The sequence below is a fragment of the Balaenoptera musculus genome, chromosome 1 (assembly GCF_009873245.2).
Source record: "Balaenoptera musculus isolate JJ_BM4_2016_0621 chromosome 1, mBalMus1.pri.v3, whole genome shotgun sequence".
NCBI classification, from domain to species: Eukaryota; Metazoa; Chordata; class Mammalia; order Artiodactyla; family Balaenopteridae; genus Balaenoptera; species Balaenoptera musculus.
In genome coordinates, this window is record NC_045785.1 from 82,924,895 (window position 1) to 82,950,564 (window position 25,670).

The window sequence follows — 25,670 nt, forward strand, 5'->3', positions numbered from 1 at the left end:
AAATATCAGCAAAATATTTAAAGATCTTAAAATTCTTCATCATTTTGATATGGTTTCTACACTATCCTCCTTTAGTCCTTCAGTCACCAAATGGATGACTTCAGAAGTTGTCACAATTGTTTTCTAAATACTGTAGTACATATAACAAATGCCTTAAATAGTCATTCATATTTTGTATTATTTAAGAAAGATCTATAGTTTTTATATTATTTTGATATAATAACAGGTACTTGGCACATTTCCAAATATTTGTTGAAATCCTTTTGGATTCCAATCCTTTTTGGAAATCCTTAACAGGAAATGATCAACATATGTCCCTAATGCAGTTTGTTTAAATATCTTGCATTTGGTGAAAAACTTTTAGTCAAATGAAAATATTACTACTACAATTAGTATAAATCTTTAAAGCAATATTCTCCATACATTCCTAATGTTCTTTTATTTCATAGCAATTTTTCTTCCAATTAGGAATCAGAACCCCAGTTCTCTAACATACTTATAAGGATGCTATCAGGGAGAATTCAGACCTTCAGTTCTGTTAATAAGTGTTTCATGGTAACAAACAAACTGTAGGATGTGTGAAAAGATTAACACCCTCTTTACTTCTTTTATCATTTTTCTACCAGTCTTAAAATCTGTGACAATGTCAGGAAGGAAAAACAGCTATGAATTACTTACTAAAATTTTGGACCATAGACATATAGGTTCATTACATAAGACACTATAAAATTACCAGCTATGTTTTTTTAAAAAGATGGTTCGGGACTTCCCTGGTGGCACAGTGGTTAAGAATCCGCCTGCCAATGCCAGGGGACACAGGTACGAGCCCTGGTCTGGGAAGATCCCACATGCTGCGGAGCAACTAAGCCCGTGCACCACAACTACTGCGCCTGCGCTCTAGAGCCCGTGTGCCACAACTACTGAGCCTGCATGCTGCAACTACTGAAGCCCATGCGCCTAGAGCCTGTGCTCTGCAACAAGAGAAACTACTGCAATGAGAAGCCTGCGCACTGCAACGAAGAGTAGCCCCCGCTCGCCGCAACTAGAGAAAGCCCGCGTGCTGCAACGAAGATTAGCCCCCGCTCGCCGCAACTAGAGAAAGCCCGTGTGCAGCAACGAAGACCCAACAGATCCAAAAAAAAATAAAAAAAAAAAAATTATAAAAAAAAAAAAAAAAAAGAAAAAGATGGTTCCACTTCAAAAGTACAATTAAATTTTTGGTCCAGAAACTGACCATAATTTATCATATTTAAAATGAACTGAGCTGTTTTTTTGGCTAAACGAAACAACTATCAAAGACTAATGCTGAGGGCTTCTCTGGTGGCGCAGTGGTTGAGAGTCTGCCTGCCAATGCAGGGGACACGGGTTCGAGCCCTGGTCTGGGAAGATCCCACATGCCACGGAGCAACTAGGCCCGTGAGCCACAATTACTGAGCCTGCGCGTCTGGAGCCTGTGCTCCGCAACAAGAGAGGCCGCGATAGTGAGAGGCCTGTGCACCGCGATGAAGAGTGGCCCCCGCTTGCTGCAACTAGAGAAAGCCCTCGCACAGAGATGAAGACCCAACACAGCCATAAATAAATAAATAAATAAATATAAATTTAAAAAAAAAAAAAAGACTAATGCTGAGATTAAGATTAGGATATTATTAAAATATTAAGTTAAAAACATTAAAATCTTTGCTTTCATACAAACTTGGCCTACCTTACTTTCCCGGGAAACAGGCAGTCGCAATAATGAATCATTGCCTACATCTCCCATGAGGAAGTTTGTCAGGCTATCCAGGGGAATTTAAAAAAAAAAGAGAAATGGAAATAAGTCATGACATTGCTCTGTCACAAGCTTTACATTCAACATGTCATCTAGGTTAAATTTTTTAAAAGTAAGAACCTTAGAAATAAACTGCTAGGAATCTATCCACATAAACCACATATTCACTTGCAAATGGATGTTGCTTCTAAACAGCGATAAACACCTCCAAATACAGCAATAAAGCAACACAGAATGTAGCTTTTCTGCAGTTGTGATAATATTTCATGCTAGTTAATACTTTACTTTGCATGTATGTACTGAATTATTGTGACATACTCTCATTGAGACATCTAGGCCCTAATTCTTTAAATGACAATCCTCTACTTACATATTTCCAAAGGTAAAGGCCAAGGTTTCAATGGAAGAAAACACTTCTCTGAAGAGATCATTTTTGTTATCTTCATTTACTTCTGTGAAGTTCACAGCTTTAGGGAAAAGTTGGTTACAATAAATGAGGAGAAAATACTTTAAACTAGATTTATACAAAGTCATTTAATCCCATAAAAATCCATCATTACTACTAGAAGCATTAGAAGATTCAGAAACTGAAAAGCCTAATACACAAAATAAATATGATGTTCAAGTTCTTCATTAAAGAAATCATACAAAAGAATCACCTTGCATAAAAGTAGCCGACATTCCAACCTGACTCCTCCACACATTACATAACTTGACACATCTAAAAAGTGACTCAATGTGAAATCAATCGATCTTGAGTCACACAGTCCATGTTATACCAGCCTTCCCTCATTAAGAGTGCTCTGTGTTTTTTTCTCTTGCTTATTGCTTCACGGCATTTTTTAAAAACAGCTAAGTGCACTGTGGCTCACTTAAGTCAATATGAAGTACATTTTCCACTACAAATTACCAATATTTGAAGTCACATATACATTTGACATAGCATAAAACCTATATACAAAGCATACCAATTAAAAACACACAAAGCTTTAAAATTTTTCAATTCCTATTTATTTATACCCTTATTTCTTATAGGGTCTTGGGCTCTGAGGTCCATTTTAATTGATACATAGCTGTCTTTTGTTTATCACAGGGACAGTCTAACATTTTGCATTTTGTTAAAATTATGAAACATAAACTGAAAAAGGTTTCTTATCATAACTTCATCTGTATGCACCTTTGTTAAAAGCCCAGATACAATCTACAGAGACAAAATCTGAGGGTTGAATAGGTAAATTTTTTAAAGTAACTCATTCTACTCAGATTGAGTTCAAGGAGCAACCGGCTCCCTGTATCCCACCCTCCCTAGGATCCTTGCCAATAACTGGAAGGAGAGAAACCAAGTGGAGAGGAAGCTATCCTTTGTTTTAAAACAGAGTTGTTCTGAAGCTTGCCTGCACATCAGAATTACTTATGCGGCTTTAGAAACAAAGTCTGAGTCCCACCACCAAAGATTCAGATTTCACAGGTCTGGTGAAGCACATATATTTGTTCAACAGCTCTCCCAGGTGATTCTAATGTGCAGGTTGAAAATGTTTCCTGGAAAGCCAGGATTCCTAAGCAGGGATGAATTAAACCTTAAGCCTGGAAGCCTCATGAAATTACAACCAAGATTTTACACGCCTTTGTAGATATGAGGGGGTAAGGTCCACACCTTTCATCAGATTCTTCTAAATATCCCTGATACAAACAAGAAGAAAAACTTAAAAACCGCCTTTGTAGATATGAGGGGGTAAGGTCCACACCTTTCATCAGATTCTTCTAAATATCCCTGATACAAACAAGAAGAAAAATTTAAGAACAGCCATAAATAATTTTTAAAATATTTTTTGATTTCTGCTCTGGTCAAGATGGAAAAACAGGCTTATATATCTGAAACAACTAAAATAAATCTGTACAAAATATATGAAACAGCAGTTTTCATGACATTAGCTATCAGGCAACACAGAACAAAAATCCTAACAGACAAGAAACAAACATGGTGAACTCTACAACTGCCCCAAGCTTACTGCCTAATAACACACAAAGATTTCTAAGCAAAGGAAACTACCAGAGATAAAGAAGGTCATTTTATAATGATGGATTCAATTCATCAAGAGGACATAATTTTACACATTTATGTACCTAATAAACAACTTCAAAATGCATGAAGCAAAAACTAATAGAACTGAAATGACAAATTCACAACTATAGCCAGAGATTTCAAAAACCCTCTCTCAATAATTGACAGAACATGTAGACAGAAAATCAGTAAAGGATGTGAAAGCCTTCAACAATACTATCAGCCACCTTGACGAGACCGACATATAAAGAACACTCTACCCAATGACAGCAAAATACATGCTCTTTTCAAACACACACTGAATATTTACCAAGATGGATCATATTATGGGCCATAAAACAAGTCTCAATGGGTTTAAAAGGATTCAAGTCAGGCAAAATATGTTCTGTGACTAGATGGAATTAAATTATAAAAATCTCTGGAAAAATCCTCAAATATTAGGAAATTAACACACTTCTAAATAAACCATGGATCAAAGAAGAAAAAGGGAAATTAGAAAGTATTTTGAACACAATGAAAATGAAAACACAACATATAAATATTGGTGAAGGTGGCGGCAGAGAGGCACAGAAGGGAGGGATGACAAAGGGACATGCATTACCTGGATTGTGATGGTTTCACAAGAGTATGCATATCAAAATTGATCAAATTGTACCCTTAATTTAAATATGTGCAGCTTATTTTAAGTCAATTATACCTCAATAATGCTGTTTTTAAAACTGCACTTGAAAGTAGACTTTAAATGTAATTTATAATGTAATACCAGCAAAAATGTAAAGCCTACTCCTATTTCCCAACTTTAACCTGTTAGACTTTAAAGAAAAAAAGACTTTATAACACCTTGCAAAATTCTATAATTATTCTTCGTTTCCTATAAATATATTTTTCAAAGCACTAAACATGACTGGGAGATAACTGTAAGTAGTAAAAAGACAATGAATTTGAACCATCTTCAATCGCTATCTTCATCCCTACTCAAATGAGGTTACAGCCATCTAATGAAAATTCCTATTACGGCCCTTGCCTCTACTTCAAAACAGCGCTATACTTCTAATATCTTTTCATTTTTTTGCTCCTGTCCAGTGTTTCAAAGAAAAGTCTTTGGCTCCTTTCCAATAATAAATCTTCCCATTCTCTCCCGCATTCTCCAAAACCCTATACCACCATTACTCCTCCCTCATAACTTCACTATCTCCTACCAACTGACATTTTTTCTTCTGCTACTAACAACATACCCAAATCTTTTCTACAGGAAAAAAATTAAATTTACTATATTTCTTCTTAAAGTTACCATCCTATCTAATTCAGCATTTCTTTACAGCTAAAACTTTATAAATAGATAATGACAATTCACCAGGATTTGGCTTTTCATCCAGTTTAATGGTTAGCAGGGGTTGGAAAACTTTTTCTATAAAGGGCTAGATAGTAAATATTTTAGACTTTTCAGGACATACAATCTGTTGCAACTATTCAACTCTGTATAAAGTAGCCAAACATAAACAAATAAGAGTAGTTGTTTCCGATAAAACTTTATTTACAGAAACAGGCAGCAGACCAGATTTGGCCCACTGGTAGTAGTTTGTGCACCCCTGGTTAAAAGGATGGGTTCCAAAGCCAGTCTGCCTAGGTTAAATCCTAAATCTGCCTCTTAACGAGGTTAAGTAACTTAACTGCTCTGTTCTTCAGTTTCCTTATTTATAAAATGGGGATAATGATATGTATTTTGAGAAACACTGTGAAGATTTAATGAACTTAGAACAGAGCTTGTTACACAGAAAATGCTCAATGAATGTTAGTTATTTTCACTCCATACCACTGAACAACACTGTCAACAATAACCTCCAACTGTTTTAGTCAAACTTGGAAGTCTTTTTCCTTCTAAGTTTTCATCCTACTTCACTATTCTGCAACTCAGAACAACTCTACCACTTCATACATATGCAACCTTGGACAAATCACTCTAATGTCCCAGCTTTCTTATCTGCAAAATGGGAGTTGAGATGATAATAATTTGCTGTGAAGATTAATGGGTAATCCATGTAAAGAGCTTAACAGCATCTGGCATACAGTAAGCACATCCTCAATGTATTATGTCAGCTATTATTAATACAAATATTAACCATTTCCTTCTATCCTGAAGCATTTTGCTTAGAAGCAATACATTATAGCAACCAGAAAATGCAAGGCTTCAGAGTTTCAAACCTGAGTTTAAATCTGACCCTTACCACTTCCTGTGTTACTCTGGATACATCACCTAACTTCAATTTCCCCATATGTAAAATGGTGTGTTACTGAAAGGAACAACTGAGAAACAAATGTAAAACACCTAGGGTACAGTGCTTGGTATTTAGTAAACATGAGCACCCCCATATTCTACATCTGATCTGTGCTTCATACAGTTGTTTCCACTCAGCCAGCAGTTCTCATCTGGCCTTCTTCTCTATACATTACCCCCAGAGAATCTCATCCACTTTCAATACCTTTAAGGGAATGAATCCTTAAACTACCTGTCTAGTTTCACCCTCTGAGCTCCAGACCCATATTTCCGATGGTCTGTTTGATACATTCCTCCCCCTATTTCCCAATCTTTACCCACCAGCACTGCAATCTCAACATGTACCAAACTGAACTCTCATCTCTTCCTATCTACTCTGCCCCTCAAGCCTACTCTCTTCCGTACATTCCTTAGCTCATTAGTTGTGCTTCCAAAATGCCTCTAACTTTTTTTTCTTTCTTTCCATTCCCATTGACACTGACTTAGTTCAAAGGCCATATCTTACTTCTAGTTTGGACTACTTAACAACCTGCTAAGTGGCCTCTCTCTCTCCACTCTCTCCCCTCTACTAGCTGACTTTCGAATCAAATCAAGATTTTGCTTAAAGTTTAAATAATTGTCTCCCTTGGGTTCCCTATTAAAATAGTCACAACAATGAGCACTAAGACACATTTAGTATCTCTTTAAGAAAACACATGAATAGCTTTCATACATATAACCTATTAGAAACAGCAACTTTCAAACAGTTTTACCACAACCTTCGGTAAGAAATACATATCACATCATGACCAACTATACCATACACACATAATAGTTATTAGTTACATAACACCTACAAAGTTTCTGAAACATCCTTAAGTCTTATACAATGAGTGTTAACACTCCGATTTTTCTTTTCTATTCTCTTTCATATTTTAAAACCCTGGTTACAATTCACTAACTCGATGTCATAAATCAAAGGCCAAAGTTTGAAAACCACCGAATTAAAAGATATAATGGAAGAAAATTTTCACCATTTGCACAGGGAAAATTCCTTAGGGAGAAAAACAAAACAAAAGCTACAAGATTTATAAACTGAAAACTTCACATTGCTTCTGAGAAACAAAAAAAGACAACCTGAAGAACTTAAATGCATACTATATTCTCAGACAGAAATGATAAGTATATAAATTCTCCTTAATTTTATTTATAAATTTAATTATAAATTAACTATAATTTATACATTCATAAACTTAACTATAAATTAATTTATAAATTTACATATTTAACTCAAATCACCCTCAAAATACCAATAGGTATTTTCTGGAACTAGACAAGCCAATTCAAAAATCTTGATGGAAAAATAAAATCCTGAACAAAAACAGTAATAGAAAGAGAAGTTACCCCAACCAGACACTAAAACATACTCTAAAACCACAATGAAGACAGTATGGTACTGGCACATAACTAAACAAATCAAGAGGACAGAATAAGGTCCAGAAATAAATATATGTGACAATTTAGTGTGTTTATGATAAAGATGGCATCTCAAACCAATGGGGAAAATATGAATTATTCAATAAATTAGCTAGAAACATAGATACTCTAGAATGTATCAAAGATTTAAATTTAATAAATAACACCATGAAAACATTAGAAGAAAAAATAGTGGAGAACGCTACTATAATCTCCAAGCAGGGAAGTCCTTCCCTAATACTCAAAAAGCATACAAAAGGCACATAAAAGATCGAGATAGAAATGCAAAATAAAACAAAATACCATAAGCAAATCAAAAGATAAAAAAACAAACTAAAGAAAATCTGTAACTTATATCAAAGATTAAGGGCTAATTTCACTTATATGAAGTTTCTATAAATCAATACTAAAAAAAAGACCAACTATCAAGGAAAACAAAATGAATAAATAGTCAAGTCACATAAAAGGATGTGCAAATGACTGCAACATATTAAAAGATACTCAACTGTACTCAAAATGAGGCAAATGCAAATCAAATCTATACTGAGATACCAGTTTTTACTATCAGATTGGATAACAAAGTTTGGTAACCAGCTTTGTTGGCAAAGGGGTAGGAAATCAGCTTCTTCAGCATGGCTATCAGAAGGACAGAACCTCTACAGAGGGCGTTTAGCAATATACAAAATATAAATGCACATGCGCTCTGTGCCAGTAACTACCCACCTAGGAATATACAGGGCTATCCATTGAAGCATTGTTTGTAACAAAAAAAACCTGGAAACAATCCAAACATCTATTAGTAGTGAACTGGTTAAATTAATTATAGTAATCAATATAATGGATTATCATGCAGCTTTGAAAAACAAAACAAATAACAACAAAAGAAGAAGACTTTTTATATACAGATAACTCAGAACAATGAGCAAGGAGCAGAATGCTACCCTTTGTGTAAAGAAGAGAACATACTGTGTTTGCTTCTATATGTGTATAATGTCTCTGGAAAGATACACAAAAAAACCAGTAATAGTTGTTGTTATCTAGGGAAAGGAATGGTGGCTAAGGTCTGAGGTAGAAAGACACTTCACTGTTTGAATACTCTTTTATACCGTTTGCACTATGAATCACGTGAATGAATTGCCTATTAAAAAATTAAGTTTCAAAACAGAAAGAAAACATGAGGCATCTACAATTTTGGATGTATAATTAAAGCTTATTTTCCTTTTTTGTTTCCAATTTTTAAATATAGGGCAAAATACAAATCATGAAAAACCTTAAAAATGGTCCTTTTAAATTATATTACAAATAAGATTTACCAGAGTACTTCTAAATGATGAAAACACAAATACTAAGTACACAATAAATTACTGAGTGCTACGATGCCTTCATCTACTTCACAAATAAGCTGTATCTCTCTTACCATACTGCAAATATTTTGTCAGACTGAACTTCCTGCTTGGAAACAAGAGGAGACACAGGAAATACAAATCACTATTAGAATGAATGGGGAAAAGCTAAGGATTCTTCTTTTAAAGTTATTAAAAGGTAAATTCCACATTTAAAATAAAAAATAAGAGATGTTAAAAGATTCCAATTTTATTCCAATGTGCTTATTCTTATTATGCATAGGAAGTGGATAGATTTCATGCATTCAAACCTGCAGCAGCACAAATAAGATACCTCCCTGATCTAAAGTTATTACTCTGTATATGTTATTTTTTAATGGTTTGGTATATTTGCAAAATGCATCTGACAGTTGCAAGATCTCCAAAGCAAGTCAGGTTACCACTGTTTTTTAAATGTAATTAGGAGGTTAAGACAAAATGATCACATTCCTGACAGCTTTCTGGTCATAAGATACAATAGTTTTTAAGTTTTCCTCTTTAATATGGAAGTAAAAATGTACCTTTGTAAGTTTTTTGAAAACATGAAAGTAGACAGCGTATGCAAAACATTTAAATTGCCACAAGATAGACATTCAAAAATGGTTTCTACCTCCCCCTTGCCTTTCCAGGGTTTGAAAACAAAATTACCATTCAATGAAAGAATTAAATAAGCTCCAATTTGGCATCAATTTTCCAGGTTACTGAATATTTTTCATTTGGGGTATCAATGATATTTTTACATGGCCTCAACAATAAGATGGGGGGTTATTTTAAAACTTAAACTTACACCAAAGAAAACACAATTTTTAAAGTTTTCTAGCATCATGGAGCCCTACTGAAACAGAGTAAGTTCCCCAACAACGAAGTAATTTTTAAAATTTCATCCAACAAAAAAGTAAAATCGTAACAATAATTCCAAGGGTAAAGACAGTCTTAGAGGGAAATAATACTCAAAAGATTGCTTTACCTCAAAGAAAAAAAGATCTATAAGGCAGCTGAGAGGCCACTTTCTTCAAGTCTGTTTCTGGAATGTGGACATCAACAGACACACTCCTTCCCCAGGACATCCTGACTGCACACAATAGCTACTGACAACAATTGAATGAACTGTGGTCGCTATTTCCAAGCATGGAAATTTTACTATCTACAGACACAAATTTCCCTAACTTAAGTTAAATTGCACTTATAAACAATCTATTTTAAAACAAATTTGGTTACTAAGCATTTTTAAGAGTCACAACAGAAGCTATCCATTTTGAAGCCATCTACATTTTTTTCAGTGCTTGAAATACAGAAAAAAGAGAAACATGGAAACATGATTAATCTATATAAAAATAGGGAAGGCAGTTCTTAAGTATATGGACTATATTTTATTGACAAGGTTTTTATTTTCTCTTCCTGCCTCATCCCCTTGACACTTGCCCTTTGCCCTCTCTACATATGAGTATGTTCATCAATCACATCCTGTTCTTCACATCCAGAATTCTCATACAAGCACCCTTTATCACAGTGCCAATCCCCACTCTAACCCGGTTAATGCCCACCTGACCTTTGAGACTCAGGACAGGTAATCCCTCTCCCCAAAGAAGCCTTTCGTTTCCTTACTCAACCCATGGTGACTCACTTTTGTTAAACATTTTAATTCATATTACCTAACAGATTGACATTTAACTCTGACAATCACTTCCTAGAATATGACACTTTTAAAATTCCATAACATCTTTCTCCAATCATCTCCCTACTTCTTTAGTGCTTCTCAGGTTCCTCTATCTTCTCTCTGTCCCTGGGATCGCACACTCAGTCCTCTACTTAGTCTGCACACTCTGAGTTGGTGTCATCCTCTTCCATCGCCACCCATAGACCAACAACACTCAAGTCCACGTCCTCAACTCCAAACTTCAACTTAATCCCTAACATTCAACCTGTCCTATGTTTCTTCAACAGCCATCCCCTCTTCTGTGACAAGCACATTCCACCTCTACCACACCCCAGCTTCTGCCTTAAATCAGACTATTAACCCTCATCTAGCCCATTATTTCTAACAATCTCCTAACTGAACTCCGTGGTTCCAGTCACATTCTTCTCAATCTTTATATAATCTTCACCCTCAATCTTTATATAATGCAGCCTAGGATAACAGATTCTAACAATTTTAGGTGGCAAATCATTTCATCAAAGGATAATGTCCCAATTCTTATTTCTTTTAGCACATGTAATATACACACACACACATATATATATACACACATACATACACATATATGATAAACTTATTTTCCAATTTTAGTTTCATTTTTCCACATTTGAAAATAAGGTCCCAATTAAGTCTTCTTTTTCTCCATTTGTTTCCCTCCTTTAAGTGGAATCACTACAAATGGCCATTTTCCAGCACCAACTGTCCTCAGATAACAAAGACTTTTTGTACCCTAATAACCTACTTCAAAAGAGCATACATTCTTTCAAAAAACTCAAAAATTGTAAACCTCAGTTGTTTAGTTCATTTCAGTTAGCATTTTTAGAGTGTTTCCTGCCAAATAAAGTTTTAATTTTTAAAAGAAAGAGAGTTTTAGGTGTGACTTAGTGGGGATATTTAAATACCAAAGTGTATATAACTCCTACTGATACACATCATATAGATGCCAAGAGAGATGGTTCTATAATCATTATAAACGAAAATGTATCACCTGGATCCTTTTTGCCCATGCCAACCCACTGTTAATATTATCTTTCTTACCTTTCACTTTTGCAGCAAGCATTTCTGCAGCATTTTGAAGATCAACAGAATTGAGGTTCTGATGTTTATTCATTACAGACTTTAAAACACGAAGAAGTTCGTCCAGACGTATATGAATAACTTCTTTAAAACAGTCTTAAGAAAAAAAATTTTTTTTAATTTGTTAAATCAACCATTTTGAAGCACATTTCAGGTAGAAGCAGTGGCTCCACAATTTTTGCCTACTGTATGTTCACTTTTATTTTCACTACTGCAATTATATGTAATTTATTTAGCCTTCAAAAATCCATAATCATTTTAATTCATTAAAGATTTCAAAGTCACTCACAGTCATGGTCAACTTAGCACTACCCTTTTCAGTTTTCTCAGTCTAAATGTGCTCTCCAGATTTCCCTTGAGGCAACTTTACAAGTTTTTCCTGTCTTACAGTTTTTACTATAATATACTTTTTAATATATATATGGTAACAGAGTTAAAGCCCTATAATGCCTGATATATTAACTAATATTAAATAGCACTTACATGTTAAGTTTCTACGTAAGAATTGACTCTTTGCATTAAGTTATTATCAGATATTAGAAATGAGCAACTCATAGGCATATATATAAGAACCACCACCTGATCTGCACATCTTCAAAACTGTGATATAATTTACATACAATAAAATGCATAGATCTTTATATGGTTCAATGAAATTTTGTACTTTTTAGAAAAATTGAACTAATTGCCAATGATGAAAAATTGGGGGATCATTACAAAAGCTCCAGATTTATGCCTACTCTTGAAAAATCAAAATCTGGTTATACCAGGCCCACATCCTCCTTGGCCACAAGCAGCTGAAACAGAGCAGTACTGCTCTCTTAGGTGTGCTTCTTTCCCAGTCCCTACCTGCCTAGCCCTAGTCTGCTCTACCCATTTACAGCAGCCCTGGTCAGAGGGACACAGACAACGTTTTATAACCCCTGGAAATAAGGTGACCATATAATTTATCTTCCAAACCAAAATACTCTAGCAAGAGAAAAGGTGCGTACTACTCATAATCATGCCAGCAAACAGGCATATCCCTGGATCACCATCCCAGGCAAACCAGAAAGTATAGTCACCCTAACCTGTAAAACCCCTGAAGTAGGGACTTCCCCAGTGGTCCAGTGGTAAAGAATCCGCCTCCCAACGCAGGGGACGTGAGTTCAACTCCTGGTCGGGGAACTAAGATACCCACATGCCGCGGGGCAACTAAGCCCACACACCACAACTACTGAGCCCGCGTGCCACAACTACTGAGCCTGCGTGCCACAACTAGAGAGAAGCCCACACGCTGCAACGAAGAGCCCGCACACCACAATGAAGAGCCCACGTGCCGCAACAAAGACCCGATGCAACCAAAAATAAATAAATAAATAAAATAATTTTTTTAAAAACCCTGAAGTAATCCTCAAAAGTTTGAAAAGACAACCACCTGAAATACAATACTCTGATGTAATGTTCATTTCTATAACCTTACACATAGCACTAGTGTTTAACAATGGCACACTTATTAAGTGCTTCCTATGTACTAGGCACTGTTAAAAGCACTTAAAATCTATTATCTCATTTAATTTTCACATCAATTCTATTAAGTAGATGATTTTTTAACTCTCCATCGTACAGATGAGAAAACTGGGGCAAACCTAAGTTTACCAAGTCAGAATTTGAACCCAGAGAGTATAATTCTAGAAGCTAAGCTCTTAATACTGTCTCCCTATTGAAACAGCTTAGAAAACAATCAAAAACATTTTTTAAAAGAGTGTTTTATAATTATGCAATTTTTTTCCAGAAATGTTAAAAGATAATCACTAGAAAGAAAAATTGTCTACAGGATAAAAAACAAAAACAAGTAATTCTACTATCATCTATCAAATATTCCATTCATTAACAGCATTATCAAGAGAGAGAAATAAGTAGTATAAGAGGAGCAGGCAAGGTGAGTGCAAGGTGGGGAGCTGGGTATATTAGGGCAAAGACTACCCCAGGAAGGGGTAAAGAAAGAATAGTTCAGGTAGTGATGGAAGGAGAGAGAACAGAGTGCCTTCAGGAAAAAATCCAACTCATTCATCCAAAAATTTTAATAACAGAAGAAGAAACATAGGCGATTAGGTGCTGGCTTAAGCAGCTTTGGAAATGACTGGAGTCTATAAGATTAAAGGCAAAGGAAATGCACATAAGCACTGTACTCTAGTTGATAAAGTGTTTTCAATGAAGATTCAGGTTAAAAATGTTGATATTGCTATACATGTATTCTGGAAGTGAACAACTAGGTAACTGGATGGTGGATGGTGGGAGCCAGGAATCTCACTGTTGGAATGGAAATTTACAAATAAGCAGGGAGAGGAGGCTATAATGATCCACGTGGTGATAGATTAGAGTTGGATACTTCCGTAAGAATTCATATTTAGCTTAATATAGATATAGGTGGCTAGAAATATTTATAGATGTGTGTATATACACAGGTTAGTACACATACATATATTTCTTTATTTCATCAGGTGAGAGGGCCTAAAAGAAATGATGCCCCAGTAGCAACAAACACACCTAGCACCCTGATCTTGGCTTCTAATACCATTCTCCAATAAAAGGAACCAGGGCTCCTTAGAGAAATGGCTCGTTCTAGGACTGTGTCAGGAAATACATGAGATGATTTACGAGCATCTTGTAATGCCAGAAAGTAAGAGCTTAAAAAAAAAAACCCTCACATTGAAGAGGGTATGCCAAGGGTGCACAGGAACCAACTGAAAGACCTCCCAATGGCCAAAGGTGGAAAAATTTGAGCAATAAATTTAAAAAGTAGCACTGGATTATAACTCAAAGTATAAAGTAAATATCCATGAGTCCATATTGATACAAATAAATGTCTGAATAAATTAATAAATGGAAGGAAAGAGACAACTCTCTTGTATAAAAGAATTCCAAATAATTTATATAGATATTTTGTCCTCAAGGAGGTGAAGCATGTGCACAGTGACTTCCTTCCAAAGAGTACAATATGGAAAGGGGGACGAAAAGATTAAACTAAACAAACTTGACAACTACTTCTTATGACAGGTGATCAAGGTCACCATTAACAGTGATAAATCATGTACTCTTGATAATGACATAAGAAATATGTCACTTTACATCTGTTAGCTTCTTCTCAGTATCCCATAACCCCAGTCTAATCATGAGAAAAACATCAGACAAATTCTAATCAAGGCGCATCCAGGACTTCCCTGGTGGCGCAGTGGTTAAGAATCCACCTGCCAATTCAGGGGACATGGGTTCAAGCCCTGGTCTAGGAAGATCTCACATGCCATGGTCACATGCCACGGAGCAACTAACACTGGGCACCACAACCACTGAGCCTGTGCTCTAGAGCCCGCAAGCCACAACTACTGAGCCTGCGCTCTGCAACAAGAGAAGCCACCGCAATGAGAAGCCCACGCACCACAACGAAGAGTAGCCCCTGCTCGCCACAACTAGAGTAAAGGCCGCACGCAACAACGAAAACCCAAGGCAGCCAAAAAAAAAAAAAAAAAGGCGCATCTTACAGAATACCTGACCAGTACTCCTTAAAACTGTCAAGGTCATCAAAAATAAGGAAAGTTTGAGAAACTGTCATAACTAAGAAGAGCTTAAGGAGACACGACAATTAAATGTAATACGATACAATTCTGGAAGAGAAAAAGGACATTAGAAACAATTTATGGAAATCTGAATAAACTATGGGCTTTAATTAATAATAATGTATCATTATTATCAAATACTGGTTCATTAACTCTAACAGATGTACCATAGTAATGTAAGATGTTAACAAACAGAGGAAACTGGGTATAGGAGTATATGGGAACTCTCTGTACTATTTTCTCAACGTTACTGCAAATCTAAAACTGTTCTAAAAATAGTCTATTTAATAAATTAAATAGAAATGGACAAAAGATTTTAGAAATTTTATGTACTGTTGGAATTTCTCCCATAAACATATATTACTTTTATAATTTAAAAATTCATTTATAATTTTTTAATTCCTAAGGAAAATGTAAGCATGTAATTTCAAGAATTATCTTAATTAAATGATCACTATCTATTTTGTCTGTTTTATCACTGTGGATATTAGTTTGGTCGGTTTACTTAGCTGAGGCAATACAGCTTAGTGGTTGGTTAAAAGCATAGTTTCTAGAAACAGATTGCCTGAATTTGAATTCCAACTCCATGGCTGATAAACCTTGGGCAAGTTTAACCTCTCTGTGCCTCATCTATAAAAAAAAAAGAAGATATTGGTAGCTACGTCATAGGGTTGTTGGGCTAAATGAGTTAAAACATATAAAGCACTTGGAACAGTGGCTGGAACATAGTAAGCCCTCCATAAATGTTGGCAGCTATTTTTTTTTAGTTTATACAGAAGTAGAAATAGGTTAACAACATAGGCTAGGTCTGAAATAGAATCAAGTAGCTTTGAAATGAAAGAAACTTCTGGGACAATAATATAATTTGAATACCTATAAAAAATAATATAAATGTATTTTTTCCCAGTTTTGCATTGCAAAGTCTATCCTTTGTTTTATACATATAGTATATATATATATATAACTAAATAAAACTATTTTATGGTAATACTTCTGCCTACTTGTCAAAACCAAGGCTGAATCTAATGTCATAAAGAGTTGTGCTATACTCTTTCTGAAGCCTAATCTATGTTTGTCTTAAAAAAGAGAAAGGAGGGAATTCTCTGCTGGTCCAGTGGTTAGGACTCTGCGCTTTCACTGCTGGGAGCCCAAATTCAATCCCTGGTCGGGGAGCTAAGATCCCGCACAGTGGGGCCAAAAAAAAAAAAGAGAGAGAGAGAAAGGAAAGCCAGTCATTTCTATCCCCTACTGATGTTTCACAATAAAATCTACAGATACTAACATACTTAGGAAATACTAAGTAAAAATACTTTGTCTTATTTTGAGGTCTCAGGACAAAAGAGCTTGATTTTTGTGTGTCAACATCATCAATATTCAAAATTAGGGTTGGATATTAAGCAAGAACTACAAAATACTAACAGTTTAAATGCCTAAATAAACCAAGTTAATAAATTCTGGTCTTCTCAGAGTCAAGGAAATTAACTATGTGGAATAAACATATTTCAAAATTATTATAGTGTTTTTGTATGTTTTAAAAACATATTATTATACGTTTTTCAATGTTCCTAGTTTTAATTTCTAACACAGTAAATAGTAACAGATACGGCCCACAAAAACAAAAACTTTTCTGGATTCTCAATAACTTTTAACAGCATAACGGGTCCTGAGGATTGCTGCTATAATTTTTCTTTAAAATCACTGCAGAACATTCCAATAATTGTCAACATAAATGTTTTACCAATTTGAAATTCTTTTTTTCCTACAAGGAAGCCCTTATAAACAGATATTGAAGTTGTTTCAAAGAAAAATACTAGAGAAAAAAAAAAAATACTAGAAAACAATAACTGAGTTATTTAGTAAGAAATTTCAGAAGTATCTCAAACTACCCTATAAATAAGTCCAATTTTCTGTGATTGAACACATCTCTGAAGCCTATAAATCAACATAAATGAACAAGACAGCTAAATTTAACAAGCGTTAATTACAAAGATTCATAAATTCTCCTATGTATTTGAGTAGATGAGTCAACTACTAGGACATCAGTATATTCTGATAATACTTCAGCTGGGACTTTATAAAATAGCAAGCCCTTAATTACATTTTATGAGTGGTAAAAATGTTCCAATGTTCTATTTTCTTATAGTAGAATAAAGCTACCTCAAATTATTTTTATGACGCAAAACCCTCATGAACTTTTTTTTTCAGAAAGTCTTAAATTTAGGCAGCTCCTTCACCAACACTAAATATCCCCACATCAACAGCAGCAGCAATGAGCAAAGCAAAAGAGAGAGTAATTGTTCTTCCCTAATACAGAAGAAAGGTTAAGTGGCTGATTGGTGTGGTAGAAAACAATAGATTTAAAGCAAGAAACCTGAATTCCAATGTTTGATCTGCCACTTGCTTGAAATGACCATAAACAAAACTCTCAGTTTCTCTGACCTCAGATTTCATCATCAGTAAAACAGTTGTTGTGAATATCAAATAAACAGAAATGAAACTGCTTTATAGTCTTAATATATGTAAACTATTATTACTATTAAATCTGTAAACCATTCAAACTAAATACCTTTGAAAACAGAATTGTCTCACACAGAATTACACTCAGTAACAAATTACAGTATGCTCCCACAATATTTTGGCTAATGAAAAAGAGACATTAAAGTTAAATTTCAATTTAATTTTATATGTAAAGTCTAAATTAGTAAATTACTTAGAAATAAAATCATAATTAAGAGTATATTTTACAAAAATATTTCTATACCTATCAAGTTATAGTATTTAATTTAGTCATATAATTACCAGATAATTTTTAAGTTTTATAGTGTCCACGTTGTAAATGTAATAATTCAATTTATACTACAAAGGTATTATATATGCAAATATTATAATGTTCAACCAGTCTTAAAACCAGTTATATAGAAGAGTAAAACTCCTGTATCCCAATGTTTGCTTGTTTATCTACCATCCCTACATGGTAATCTGAATTTTAATTTATTGTTTCATTCATTTGTGCCATTTATTTTCTGCTTCATTCAGCTTATCAAGTGAGAACAGATTAGCCAGTTCCACTTTTTGGTTCTCATGCATTAACACAATACCTCAGTGTTTATATTGCAAACACTTCATGGAAATGCTTATGTAAATAAATGAAAAAACTACAGTGTTTTCCTTGATTTTTAAAAAACTGACAATAATTTTTAAAATCAGTCTTGTTAATTCAGCTTAACCCCTCTGGGAAAGCAATGAAAACAAGAAGCAAGGAAAAAGTTTCAGAACTTATCACTAGGAAACTCACTTTTTTTTTTCTGTAATGACTCCTGAATTTACAGGATAAAATGAAGCCTAAAGTGCTGCTTTCGTTATCCAGCCACTTGGGGATTGTAAAAATAATAATAGCTGACATTTTAAAACACTTATTCTATGAGCTTTATATAAATGAATTATGAACTCATTTAATTTTCACAACTCAATAATGTAGGTACTATTATCTCCTTTTAGCAGATGTGAAACTGAGGCAGAGAATATAAGTAACTGGCCCAGGGCTATATACAAACAGTGGCCGAATGAGGATCCCACCTCAGGGTTTTCTGGCTCTAGAACTTTAACGTGGTTAAAGAAGTTATAGCTTAATGACAGGTATACTCTGCAATCTGTGATATAACAGGCTTTAACTTCCAATCAAATATGCCAGTTAACTACTGTAAATGGTAACATTATGTAAGCCATTCTAGGTAAGTGCAGAAGAGGAAAGCTATCTCCTAAGAGCTGGCACATGTGTAATAAATGAGCTACCTGTATTTCATACTTCATTCCTCAAGGATTCATTTTGTACCTTCTAGGCACTAAGCCATAAACTACTAACATTCATATTAGCTTTTCCTAAACAGTAACCATTGGAAATCACTTCTAGAGAGGTTTACTTCTAAAAAAACATAGCAGGAGGACATATCTGAGACTAGCAACTTAATATTTCCAATATTTCACAAAATATCTTGCACACTATAGAGGGTGAAAGTTAAGTAATAGTCAACAATGGTAAAATTAATACTCACTGGAATTTGCCTAAATAAATTTACACATCTTCCTGTATATTCATTTATTCTGGAAAAAAACTCGGGTAATCCACAAGACAGGATTTCAATTAAGACTTTGAAAATTTATACAGAACTTCCCTCTCACAACAGAACATAATATTTAATGATATTAAAATTTTTACTTAATTCCTTCTTTCAATAAAATTTGCTTTAGAAAGCTCATATACCACTTCTGACTATAGTTCTGTCAAATTTAGGACCCAGAATTCATCAAAAGCTATCACTTAAGAGATCAGTTACATTTTTACAAATTAAAAGTGATACACTCAAATTAGAAATCATTTTTAATAATAGAGAACTTAACTAGTTTATCTAAAACTGATGATAAAGTTTAATCTTCCTTTCTAGCCTATTTAAAAAACAAAACAGAAAAACAAGCCACAACTGTCACAACAGTAAACTTTTGTTAAAATCCATTTTAAAAATAGTGTTACATAATCAAAAAGCTACAAGAAGTATTAGATTAACTGCCAATTTTTCTTCAAATATATGTTATAATGGCAATGGACACTGCCAAGCATTGAGTACCAGACAAATTAAGCAATTTGCACCACTCTTTGTAGCTCAATTAAAAGCCTTGCACTTTTCAAATTCCCAGATTTTGAACTTCCACGCATGGTGTTCCACCTGGGAATGGGAAGGTATGTCACAAAGAGAGAGTTTAAGATTACTGTATAAACTAGAAGAACATTTATGAATGTGTTCTTTGGAATTCAGAACACATTATTCCTCAGGGGGGCAACCATAAACCTGAACTGGTACTTAGACTGCACATACATTAATCTGCAGTGTTATATTTAAATACAAAGGACATATGCATAATTGCATGCCTTCAGCATTTTAACATAAGATGAAAATTTTGCCCTGTAATTATTCATAATGCACCTTAATGACACTAGATGGAGATCTAAAACTTCAAATTCCACATATGCTACTTATATAAGACTACAGGGTAACCTCCTCCTGGAAATAAGTAGCAGACAGAGAATCAACAAACTATCACTTACCCTATCAAAGTAAGCATGTTCATAGTCCTCTGATCTCCCACATTAAGCTCTCCACTTTTTGTAAATAAAAACAGTAGAGGACTTCCTTGGTGACACAGAGGTTAAGAATCTGCCTGCCAATGCGGGGGGCACAGGTTCGGGCCCTGGTCCGAGAAGATCCCACATGCCACGGAGCAACTAAGCTCGTGTGCCACAACTACTGAGCCTGCGCTCTAGAGCCCACGAGCCACAACTACTGAAGCCCGCGCACCTAGAGCCTGTGCTCCACAGCAAGAGAAACCACTGCAATGAGAAGCCCGCGCACCGCAACGAACAGCAGCCCCCACTCGCTGCAACTAGAGAAAGCCCGCGTGCAGCAACGAAGAACCAATGCAGCCAAAATAATTAATTAATTAATTAATTATTTTTAAAAAACAGTAGAGACAAAGAGCATACATATCTTAACTCTGTTGGGGGCAAAGAGTTCTTTGGCAGACAGTAATTTTCTCTAATCAGTTCATCAACACCTACTGCAATACGAGCTTCACGTTCTCACTTGGGGAAATTTCATAAACCCACACTTAAGAAAGTTATCATAAAACTCACATTAAAAAATCCTACAGACTGGTGGGAGGCGAATGTCCTCTAAAATGCATTATATAGTTTGAAAACAAATACTTAGCTGTTTTCTTCAGCCTTGAATTGTCAATATTCCGCACAACGTAGAATTTCCAACTCTAATCAATTTTTGGATCACAGAATTATAAAATCAATAGGATCTGCTGTAAGCGCCTCATTCTTAACAAATTATTAAATGACTTATGCCATATTCCAAAACTAGTTAATAGCAGAACTAGGCCTAGAACCTAGATTGTGTGATTCTCTTTCCCGAGCTCTTTCTGCCATTCCTTACTACCAATCTCACCACCTTGTATAAAATGCTTGGAAAGTGATCTGCTAGTTCAAATCAAAGAACGGCATGAAAGCTAAACATTCCAAAGGCAATTTGAGGGAGATTCCAAATAGATTCCAAGAGTTCCTATTTCTAGGTAAAATTTTCTTTAATTTGCTCCAGTAACAACTTTTTCTAGGTTTTCTTTTCATGCTATACAAATCCAAAATACTTATAGCTCAAAAATTCATCTCAATATTTTCGAGATTGATAAAAGCCAAATGTCTATACCATCACTGTCTGATAGAAATCTCTGTAATGATGGTAATTTTTATAACTTCACCATCCAAAACGGTAGCCAGTAACCAGAGGTGGCGAATAAGCACTTGAAACGTGGTACTGCAACTGAGCTGCATTTTAAATTTTAATTAAATTTAAATAGCCATATGTCTACAGGCTACTATATTGGATAGTGCAGGTAGAGATAAACCCCATGGAAAACAGAATTGGTTAATGAAATAATGAAAACTGAGCAGTGTTTTTATAGTACCTGCCACGTGAAGCAGCTGAGATAGCAAGAAAAGAACACACCATTCTGCATTCATGACCTCTGGGTTCCAAATGAAACCACTATTTATCAGCAATAAGACGTTGATGAAATCATATAATCTAAATTATACATACAACTCATCTGTGAAACAGGTCTAAAAGTACCTGCCTTTGTGGGGACTGCATGATTAAATACCGTTTGTATGTAAAAGTACTCTGTAAAATGTGAAGCACCATATACAATTATATGTCATCTCTGTAACTAGTTTAGGAAAGGGAAATGTGGCTATAAACCTATCACAAAGCTATTAACCTAAGCCTAGTCTCAACAACATGATTTAACACTTGAAGCAGTAGTCAAGTGATTTTGCACATCATTGCCTCATGACAGGTAAAGTACATAAAGAAAATGGTATTCAGATAACATCAAAAGGTGATTACTATACCCACAGTCCATATTCCATATTCTTAAAAGCTAACTTTTTAGCTTTTTAACAGCCAACTGACATGAACTGAAAAGTAACAAACAATACCAAAAATTTGGCTTCCTTCTTTTAAGGAGGCAAAAGACAAAATACTGGCAAGGCCGCTGATACAATATTGACAAGGATCCCTCACTCCAAAATAAAAACAGTGGCCACAGTTTACAACTATGCTGGTACTGAAGAACAGCAGAAGTCCAGGGATATTTCTCAATACCCAGAGACAAAAGCATGGCCTATGTCTATGTCCAGTAACATATATAATAACACCACCTTAAATAGTTACAGAATTTAAACATTTTACCTGTTTTTCTGAAGATCTCATGTGACTGTTGTAATAATTCTATTAAATAAATAAATAGTATGATACTCTAACAAGCTGAAAATCATGAGCAAAATTAAAGAAGCATATTATGATGTAGCATTTCTTGTCATCTATAATGAGGTTAATTTATATGTTTAACATACTCCCTTAAGGAAAACAACAAACAAAAAAGGTTCCATCAATTCAAATAAACTAAAGAATATATTTCCAGATTTTGATAACAATGATGCAAAGACAGAGAAAACAAATTCTTGTTAAATCCAAGATTTATTCTGAGATGGCATACATAAATCCTTTTAATTCTGACTGAAGAACCAAGCATTAAAATCAATCCAAAGATAAATTAATGAAAATACTCTGGCCACTGCCTACTAATGAGAGTTGGTTACCCAAAAGATGGTTTTTACATTTTTAAATTAATCTACCAATCATAAATGGCAAGCTTTTTTATTATTAGCAATATAATCAAGTCAAATTATGAAGTACTGGTTTTCTTATTAAAAGAATAACATCCTTTCGGATTTTTAATATTACATTTCTGTAAAAAATATATTTCCTTGAGTCACATTGCTGTGCACCTGGAACTATCACAACATTGTTAATTGGCTATACTCTAATATAAAATAAAAGGTCTAAAAACAAATAAAAAATAAAATAGATTAAATAAAACAAGGAGACAAGTACAGACACACTCCTAAAATATATATATATATTTCCACACACACCCTTTTACCTCAAAAAGTAATCTCCTTTTGCTGTCTTATATTTATATATTATCAATTTTCTCTTTTGGTCTCACTTAGGATCAGCTTTCAGTCCTCTTTCCTCCTAACCTATGAACTGTTTACTCACAAATTAAAACTCATATAAAAAAATTGTGGAGATAAGGAATGGGTCCAACTTGTTTTAAATTACCATCATTTTAAATCTGTGAAACAAGGGATAAATATGCGAGATGAGGATTTCAAATGATATAAATCTCCTATGGAAAACAAATAAAAACAAACAGATATCCTAACTAAAAATCTTATTTATATTAATGAAAACCTATTTTTATTGATACATTAAATAAAATCAGATTTTACCCTAAAGTGAAGTAAATGATTTGTTAATTAATACATCATTTTAAATTTCAAATTCAAAATTAACCCAGCTACAACAAAAAGAGTACATTTTACTGTATGTAAATTAAAAAACAAATTTAAAACAAGTAACTCAGTTAAGAACAAGTCTTTATTACAAAGGTATGCTTCTTTAAATAAATGGCAGATGCGTCATTTTAGTATGAATTTGTTACCAGTATAATGCTTAATGTATTTAGAATATCTTTCCACACTAACAAGATAACTTTATTACCATTTAATTATCCATAATTAGACTTCAAATTAAGCTATTAAGCTATTAAAATGAACAGAAGTGTAGGTAAATTCTTTTCTAAAAACATACATATAGTGTCAAAAGAATGACTTATGTGATTGCCATTCTAAGGAAAATTCAAATACTAAAATCTTGAGGCTACAATTCAAGTCCAGGTATTTTGGGCATTTCAACTTGAAAATTACAATTAGGTTAGAAATAAACTCCTAAAAGCAGCATTTAGGACAAATAGAAGACATGGTTGCAGTTTCTGTTTTTCAGAATGTATGTCAGAAAACGAATATCTAATTTATAAACACAGAAAATATTTACGGAAATCTTATAAATGTCTATGAAGCCTCAGAAGGTCTCATATAAGTAACACTAGGAATCTTCATTTTTCTACATCCAGACATACCTTTATGAATATGGACTGAACTGCTACTTATTACAAAAGAATAGGAACTGTATGATTATTAATTACCATTGCCATCAAAATTAGATATAAAAGAGGCACGGAAAGTTGAAAGACTTAAGTACTAAGATCAAGTCAGGGAGTACAAATACATATAGCTCTTTACTTCAGGAGAATCAAGTCTCATGCTCCATTATCCATTTCTAACTAGACAGAGAATAAATTCTGTGATTATCTCTTAATTGAGGAAGAGAATAGCAAAACAGAATTAAGTTTGATTTTTGAGGAAAAAATTCACTCAAATCAGTGATTTTAGATTCTTTTAGGAACAATATAGAAAACTGAATCCAGGCAGAAATGTCAACAATGTAAATTAAAAACATCAGTCTGCTTATTAAAGACCAATCAATGCACTGTGTTACCATTAACAAGAAGGCTAAAATTCCAATTATCTAAAAATCTCCCATGTCAAATGGGTCCAACTTCTAAGAACCAAAGAATGATTTTTTTTTTTTTGTATTCTTGTTCCCTCACTTACCAAAGTTTCTACTATGTATTGCACTGTATCTGATTATAAAATACTTCACACTGTAAACATCAAACATTTGTAAAAAAAAAAAAAAGAATAACTAAAGCAGAATACCCTGTTGCTACTACTGTGTATACACTTATCTGTAGCTAGGCTGGCATTTAAAATTTTACAAACTATTCAGTAAGAATGCTAAGAGAAAAGAGTTGACAAACCTGAAAGAATAGCTTCTTTCAAATATAGTAACACATGGGAGAACTTCCTGATATCATTCACCAACTCCTTGATGTAATCAGGATCCAAAATGGAGTTGGAATTTAAGGACTTGAGCCCCATTTCAGAAGTTGTAACATCAGTAGAGAGCTGGCCTGTTGACAAGACACGTTTTTTCTTTGTCTTTTTCTGTTTGTGAGCAATCATCCTTTCATATAACAGTCAAAAAACCGGAACTCCTTAAGGGGGTGAGAAAAAGAGAGAAACACAAATACTACATTAATCAGGAGACATTATACTAGATTTTCACAAATAGCCCAAAGCCCGCCTCAATATTCTATTTAAAACAATAACAACAACAACAAACCCTGTATTACTGATAAAGCAACTTCCGTTTATTAAGTGCCAATAATCTTGACAACTCTATGATATGCAAGCTACTATTCTCTTCATTTCACAAGTTAGGAACCTGAGGTTTGGAGGTTAAATAATTTGTTTAAGCTCTCAGCTGATAAATG

General features: G+C 34.2%; 1 protein-coding gene across 2 annotated transcripts in view; it reads right to left on the minus strand.

The window, feature by feature from the left end:
* ARHGAP29 (Rho GTPase activating protein 29) overlaps positions 1–25,670 on the minus strand; it is a 76,847-nt gene that overhangs the window by 34,331 nt on the left and 16,846 nt on the right. For both annotated transcript variants that reach the window (XM_036849739.1, XM_036849730.1), the window contains exons 2-5: positions 25,155–25,391; positions 11,677–11,811; positions 2,139–2,235; positions 1,703–1,775 (exon numbers count right to left, since the gene is read on the minus strand). In XM_036849739.1, coding sequence (XP_036705634.1) covers positions 1,703–1,775; positions 2,139–2,235; positions 11,677–11,811; positions 25,155–25,359 — 510 coding nt within the window. In that variant the 5' untranslated portion in view covers positions 25,360–25,391. The remainder of the gene's footprint in view (positions 1–1,702; positions 1,776–2,138; positions 2,236–11,676; positions 11,812–25,154; positions 25,392–25,670) is intronic.